Below are 7,194 nucleotides of genomic sequence, written 5' to 3'. Positions count from 1 at the left end.
CCGACTACCCATAATCGATTCGTTTCTATGATCAATTAGAAAAGGTTTAAGATATATAGGCCAAAGAAGTATAAAAATAATAATAATCTTAGTTAGATTTATTTACTAATTTTTTTAAAGAAAATTAGTTTTATTCTATGGAAGTTTTTTATTTGTCATCAGTTAAATCGAAAAGTACATGTTATGGTCAATTTAGAAGTCCGATATCTTTTAATTGCACCCTTTATCTGAAGAAAAAATTCTTGTAATTATATCGTTTGGGTTCGAACTGTGATAACTATAAGAGATAATAAATAAAGTATAATTTTAAATTTAAGTTAGAGTCTTTGAGCAATATTATTGAGAGCGGGAAGTGTTTACCTAATTAGAGGTATATTATTTGTTAGTTTGAGTGAAACCTTAGACTAAGTGATAACAAGTTATGGGTGGTAGTCTTGTAGTCTATGGTTAAGTTTGATTCTATAATTTTGGATAGTTTATGAAGATGTAAGTATTCAAGTAGATTTAGTTTGCAAGAGGTGAGGCTTAGTTGATTGGAATGTTCAATCAACTCAAAAGTTGATTGAATGTAAGGTTCAAAGAATAAAAATATTTAAAAATTAATTCTCAGTTTGGATAAATTAACGGATGAATTTCTTTTGATAAGTAGTTAACCTAAAAATGCTGGATTGATGGACAACTCATTGTGAGCGCTTCTCAATTTATTTTAATAGCCGGTGGAAAACTTTTATCGGACCAAACGATGAATTAATGAAAAAATTTTTCTTAAGGGATGATTGACTTAAGAATACTGAGTTGATAGACTGTCCACTATGACTAAATAAGCCATCTTTAAGATTAATCGACGTAAACTGAATATCTATGTCAACTAAAAAATTAAAATAATAATACTAATTAAAAAAAGAAAACTATTTATTCAATTTTAATTAATTAAAACTCAATTCGAATGATCATTTTTTTAGTTGGCATGGTATCTCGTTTACGCCAATTAATTCCGAGGATGATCAACTCGGTCATATGAAAATTTTTCATTGATCGCCAGAGTAAATTTGGAAGCACTCTCAATGGACGGTCTATCAATCCAATATTCTTAGGTCAACCGCACATTAAGAAAAATTCATATGTTAATTCACCGAATCTAAAACTCGATTCTTAGATGCCTGAAAAATATAAAAGGCGACATGCCATTGTACCATTACCCCGGGAGCAATTCAAGTATGGCAAAAGGTGATTTGCTCACCCTAATGTCCTCGCTAATCCGTCCCTAAACTAATACGGAGAAGGTAAATTACAGAGTGGCTACTGACCATTAGTACAAATGACAATACATGAAAAAAAAAAAACATAGTCAAATACATTGAGTTTTGACTTCAAAATGTAATGTGGCACCTGGGAACCATTCAAGTGATCATTCAATTTGTTGTTAATTGTGCAACTACTAATTTTATCCTATTAATCAATTGAAAGTTGGTATAATCGACTAGAGTTAAGCAAAAATAGGGTCACTAGAGGTCTATCTATAAAAGCTATTGAATAGGTATGATTCCACACAAAAGATCATCAAAATATGGTCCCTAAACCCTAGAGGATGAGAATGGGATGTATGACATGCTTCCACTAAAAGCGAGGGACGAATAAACAATAACCTAAACTAAAATTTTCTAATTAAGCCTATTAGTTAAAGTATTTCACCCTCGTTCCAATTAATGTCATATAGTGGGATGAAAAATTAGAGCCATGAATTGTTAAGAGAAGAGTACTGTACTTCCGGATTTATTCCATAAACAAACTAGAGAGAAGGTCATTGGATTAATTTACTGGATTAGAAAATACAAATAAAAATGTTGTGTATAACCATTGAAATACCCTCTAAGGCTTTTATAAATAAGATTCTTAATTTTATTTTCTCCAAAACTTTGAATTGCTCAATTAAATTTATCCATCAAGCAGCCAACGCCATTTGACTAAAATTTTATTTAATTTTAATTTTTATTTTCCAGAGATCGAATTAAAATTTTGTTGAATTGACCAAATCCAGATTAATCTTGAAAATACTAATTATAAGAGAGAAAATATTATTTATAATAATGAATGAAGGAATAAATGAACATGATTTTTTTTACATAAACTCCTAGCTAGCTAGCTAGCTAGCTAGTACAGATGGCCGGAATATTCCTCGTCTGTTCAAGAAGACTGCACCACCACCGCCATCATCATCATCCTGAACTCGTCAAAGCTGATGACTCCGTCTCCGTCGAGATCGAAGCTGCAGATCATGCTGCGGCACTCGTCGATGTCCCTCCTCTCGCCCAGCCGGCTCAGCGTCCGTCTGAGGCTCCAGGGCGTGATGCCCCCCTCGCCCTCCTGCTCGTACACCGTGAACGCCGCCCTCAGCTCCCCGTCACTCCCCTCCTCTTCCGACGGCTCCGCCGCGGCCGCCGCGGCGAGCTCCTCGAAGGCCTCGAAGTCGAGAGACCCTCCGACGCCGACGAGCGCCTCGGCGTCCTCGAGCGAGAACTCCGCGCCGGTGGTGGCCACGCAGAGTGCCAGCTCGGCCGCGGAGAGCCTCCCGTCGCCGTCTTTGTCCATGGACTGGAAAACTGCTCGGAGATCCATGAGAGATTGTCTCGATCGATATGTGTATGAGAAATCAGCACTGGTCTGATGGCGTTGGATTCATGGAATGCAAGATCTATAGCTATATAGCTATACAAAGAGAGGGAGAGGGATATGGACGAGGAAACATCGAGGACAGAAGGAATTTTCAAGAAATTTCTGGAAGAAGTCGATGTGACTTCCGGCTTCAATTGCAGCGGTCGTGGAGGAATTAACGCGTGGAGAAGGCGGCAAATTGTGCGGGGCCGGAACCTTCCAAAAGGCAAAAGCCTCGCACCATCGTGGGCTTACGTCAGGGAAAATGTCAATGGAATCGACTCTGACCGTTCAACCGTCAAGATTCAACGTTAACAGGTTAATGCATCACAAAAGTATCAGAGGACGATCTTCTTCGTAATTATAGTTAGATTTTAACTGAAATCTTTTGGATTTATATTTCTATCCAGATTATACTTTAATTCGAGATAGGTGGCCGAAAAGCCGTCCGAAGATCATCCTCATTTGGCCTTCACCTTTGGAGGGGACAAGGAGGTCGCTCCCCACTTAGCCCCCACCTCCAAATAATCTCCGATCGCTTGTCTCAATTCAAATATAATTTGAATGGGAATATGAATCTAGAAAGGGATTGCACTTAATTACGATTAGATTCCAACTAGAATCTGATCACAATTATGAAGGGGACCATGGAAAAATAAATTAGAGGATCTGCTCTCAAATATAAGATGATAGAAATAGGAGTTTAGATCATCTAGTCCGTAATTCTAACAGGAGGTGGTCCACCCACTATCGTCAATCTCCGTCCGTTTATCTCGATCTAAATTACAATTTAAGTAGAAAGTGAACCCAGGAAAAATCATAATAAATTTTAGTCATATTCCGACTATGATCCGATGTACAAATTGTGAAAAAGATTAGAAGGAAATTAGAAATTACGAACCAAAGGGTCTGAACTTCTATTTCCGGTCTGAACTTCTATTTCTACAGTTGATGATCTCTAGTCATTTATTTTGACCCAAATTATAATCTGAATATGAAGATAAATATAAAAGAGATCACAATTAATTTGGACCGAATTCCAATCAAGATCTGACGTATAAATTACGAAAGAAATCAAACGGGACCAAAAATTACGGATGGGAGGATTTGGACTCGTGAAAATAGGAATTTAGCCGTCCGGGGTTATTTTTTCCATAGAATTTTCCGAAGGACTGAAATGAATGAAAGATATCTCTATAGAAATATAGAATATCTGAACCCAGATGACCGGAAAGGATTTTGATCCACGTTCACTTGATATATATTTTTTTAAGAAAATGGATTCGACTCCAACACCATTAAATTCTAATATCAGAATTAAAACTCAAGAAATAATGTGTGTTCCGATTACGAGCCACCTCAATTTACAACAAGTTGATAAATAATTCGATAAATATTTTTACTAAACTTCTGCTTGAATTTAAATTTAGTACATTTAGAAGAGAGCTTTAATCAAAACATAAATTTTTAATTCATAGATATGACAAATAAATTTACTCCGCATGTTGCAAATAAATGTGTAGATCTTGTTTATCTTCTTTTCTTTATATTACGGAAAGAAATTGACGATATAGACAAAGGAACTAACACTATTAAACAACGTTAGTTCACACGTCACGTTGATAATGAAAAGCGATTGATGGAAAAATATTATGAAGTTCAATAATTCAGAACATTCATTACTACTCCCAAAACCTAGAAAATTGATCAAATCGAATCGATCTACGACCTCATCATGTGAATACGATGAAAATATAGCCCCCAAGAGTAAACTGTCATGGTTACTCTCCAATAATAAATCAGACATTTAGAATTCAAAATTTAATTGCAACATATTAGTAGGGATTTTTTCTTTAATGAATAGCAGATCCAAGAAGACTAACTGTCAAGATAGACATCGAGTGAAAAAATTTTATAGAACCAAATTGATCAGCCAAAACTTGGATACCTAGTACTAAATAAAAAAACTAAAACTAAAAATAAAAATATGATGAACATATAGATTAGAAATGACAAATGCTTTGTCCTAATGAGATCCATCCTAAGGATGAGATCAAAATACAAATCTGCTCGATCGGTTAGTCAGACGACCGAACCAAGTTAATTCGGAACAAAACATATAAAACCAACCATAAGCACCCGTCTTAACGAGGCGAAACAAAAGCAATAAATAAGTCCTTCATCCAGTCCGACCCATGACCCATCACTATAATATTAACCTTGACACCTAATTAATAATAATAATAATAATAATAATAATAATAATAATAAATCCATATTATTAATATTTTTTAAATTGATACCAAATATATCAATGATCCATTAGTTTAAATTAATGAAAGATTTATCAATAAATAAAATCATATTTAAAAAAACAACTTGCATAAAAAAGCTGAAACCCACTGGGAATTGAAATAAAAGCAAGAGGAAATGGGAGAACAATGATTAGTAGTGGGGACTGAGCTGTGTGTAGGAGCGTACCGAGCTTTGTCGCAGAAGTTGTTGACAAATGGAGCAGAAGCAGTGGTCGGTTGAATCATGTGATAATGCGCGTGCTTTTCTTCTTCCCTGATGAACTCCGTCTCCAAACTGCATAGCGAAGCAGGAGAAGAGGGAAACTCAACTGTATCTGGTTTTGAATGTTAGAGAACGAGATTGGAAAGAGGAAGAAGAAGAAGGAAAATAAAGGGTGTTATTTTTGATTCAATCTAATGTTGAAAAATTAGAATTGGTTCCAAAGCAAAAGGCAATTGATATACAACTATGTCGGTTTTCCATTTCCCTTTGATTTGAAAAGGAGAGAAGGAAAATAGAGGATCGATAGCGAATGAGGGATGAAATTAGGGTTAGAGAGTCACGGCCGGGCAGCAGCGGGGGCAGCGGACGAGCCCGTTCTCGTTGCATTCGCCGCAGGTCTTGAAGGAGGCGCCGGTTTTGTCGGAGTTGTAGCGCTTGTGACTGCCGCTGCAGGCGGCGCAGAGGACGAAGCGCAGGCCGTCGCAGGCGTCGCAGGAGGAGGAAGAGGACGCGGCGGCGGCGTCTGTGGAGGTGCCATCGATGAGGGTCTTGAGCTCGCCGGACTCGTGGAGGCGGCGGATCTCGTCCGCGCCGCCGAGGCAGCGGCCGGCGAGGAAGATCTGGGGGAGGGCGATCTGGCGGCTGCCGAGGGCGGCTTGGAGCTCGGGGAGGAAGCGGGCGTCCATGGAGAGGTCACGCTCGTCGACGGCGACGCGGAGGCCGCGCAGGATGGAGCTGACGGCGCGGCAGTCCTCGAAGGTGCGCCTGACTACCCGGAGGGAGGTGAAGTAGAGGACGACGGAGGCGGAGCGGCGGGGCGGAGACGGGCGGAGGGCGCGTAGGGCGGAGGAGGCGAGGAGCGCGCGGTGCAGGATGCGGCGGAGGGCGGGGGAGGAAGACGGCTGGTCCTCCCGCAGGAGGGACTGGATGTCCTTGAGGGTGGTGAAGGAGGAGAAGGAAGGGGAACGGCAGCTGACGGCCGAACCGGCGGCGGCGGAGGACCTGGATGTCTTCGCCCACGGCGGCCACATGGGGCGAGGAGAGAGAAGAGATCCGGTGGCGACTCGGGAAATGGAGAGGAGCGTCAGGAGAACGAAGACTCCAGATAGGGTTTCCCCCGTCGTGCTCCTGATTTATTTTTTGAAACATAAAATAGAATAAGAATTGTTTAATAAGCGATATGAGAACGAAATTAATGATGATAACCATTTTAAACTCGTGCATAATTCAATACTTGCAATAATAATTGAAAAATGGGTTGATAATTTTGATGGACCGTATTTCTCGATTTTTGTTGATCGATTAAAATGACTGAATTTGTATTATTAAAAAATAATAATTCAATACATAATTCCAAAGTGAAATAATTTCTAAAAATATTTTAATAATATGATAAAATGAAAAGGAGGATAATTGTATTAAAATTTAGAAACAATATCAAATGTTTACTTTAATTTTCTAAACGGAATCAGTCAGTCAATCAATGTCTTTAAATATAGATGCATCATTTATTATTAGCTTTATAGTCAATTATGATTTATGAGATAAATTTCTCAAAATAAACCTATACTTACTATTTATTCTAGAAATACCCCTACTTTAAATATTCAAAAAAAACATCCCTTGCAAGGGTGTTTTATTTAGATTGGTCGACAGTGGATTACAAGCTGTCGAAAAGCTAATTTTTTGGGGATCAATTTGTAAATTAGCTTGTAGCTTTAAAATTGATAGGAAACATAAAATTGGATATTTTTTAAAGTGTTTTTTTTTAAAAAAAAACAAAGAAACCTAGAAATCCAACCTTCTTTAAATTTCATTTAAAGTAAATTTTTTTATAAATATATTATTATTAAGAATTGAATCGTAAATATCTTATTATACTATAGTTTCTTTAAAGATGAGAGCTCCTCAAAAGCAGACCTTAAGGTGAAGGAGACATCTTCTCCTTCCTTCGTCAAAAAAACATGAAGGGGAGCGCCGTACACGTGTATTAGTCGGACGGCCGATGTTTGCATTCACAAGCAT

General features: G+C 38.0%; 2 protein-coding genes across 2 annotated transcripts; both read right to left on the bottom strand.

Annotated features, from left to right (window-relative positions):
• Positions 1-2,055: 2,055 nt before the first annotated feature.
• On the bottom strand, positions 2,056-2,700 carry LOC122020796 (probable calcium-binding protein CML31). The gene has a single exon (XM_042578818.1). It carries the CDS (start codon positions 2,614-2,616, stop codon positions 2,185-2,187), a length of 432 nt encoding a protein of 143 aa, XP_042434752.1. The 5' UTR covers positions 2,617-2,700; the 3' UTR covers positions 2,056-2,184.
• Positions 2,701-5,330: 2,630 nt separating this feature from the next.
• On the bottom strand, positions 5,331-6,331 carry LOC122021980 (uncharacterized protein At5g39865-like). The gene has a single exon (XM_042580174.1). It carries the CDS (start codon positions 6,198-6,200, stop codon positions 5,499-5,501), a length of 702 nt encoding a protein of 233 aa, XP_042436108.1. The 5' UTR covers positions 6,201-6,331; the 3' UTR covers positions 5,331-5,498.
• Between the last annotated feature and the right edge of the window lie 863 nt (positions 6,332-7,194).

The sequence above is a fragment of the Zingiber officinale genome, chromosome 9A, assembly GCF_018446385.1.
Source record: "Zingiber officinale cultivar Zhangliang chromosome 9A, Zo_v1.1, whole genome shotgun sequence".
Taxonomy (NCBI): Eukaryota; Viridiplantae; Streptophyta; class Magnoliopsida; order Zingiberales; family Zingiberaceae; genus Zingiber; species Zingiber officinale.
Note: the sequence above shows the minus strand (reverse complement) of the source record. Positions and strands in the feature narration are given on the sequence as shown.

Bases quoted from the DNA above. Each gene is read 5' to 3' on its own strand.
- LOC122020796 (XM_042578818.1), bottom strand. From the start codon at position 2,616: ATGGATCTCCGAGCAGTTTTCCAGTCCATGGACAAAGACGGCGACGGG.
- LOC122021980 (XM_042580174.1), bottom strand. From the start codon at position 6,200: ATGTGGCCGCCGTGGGCGAAGACATCCAGGTCCTCCGCCGCCGCCGGT.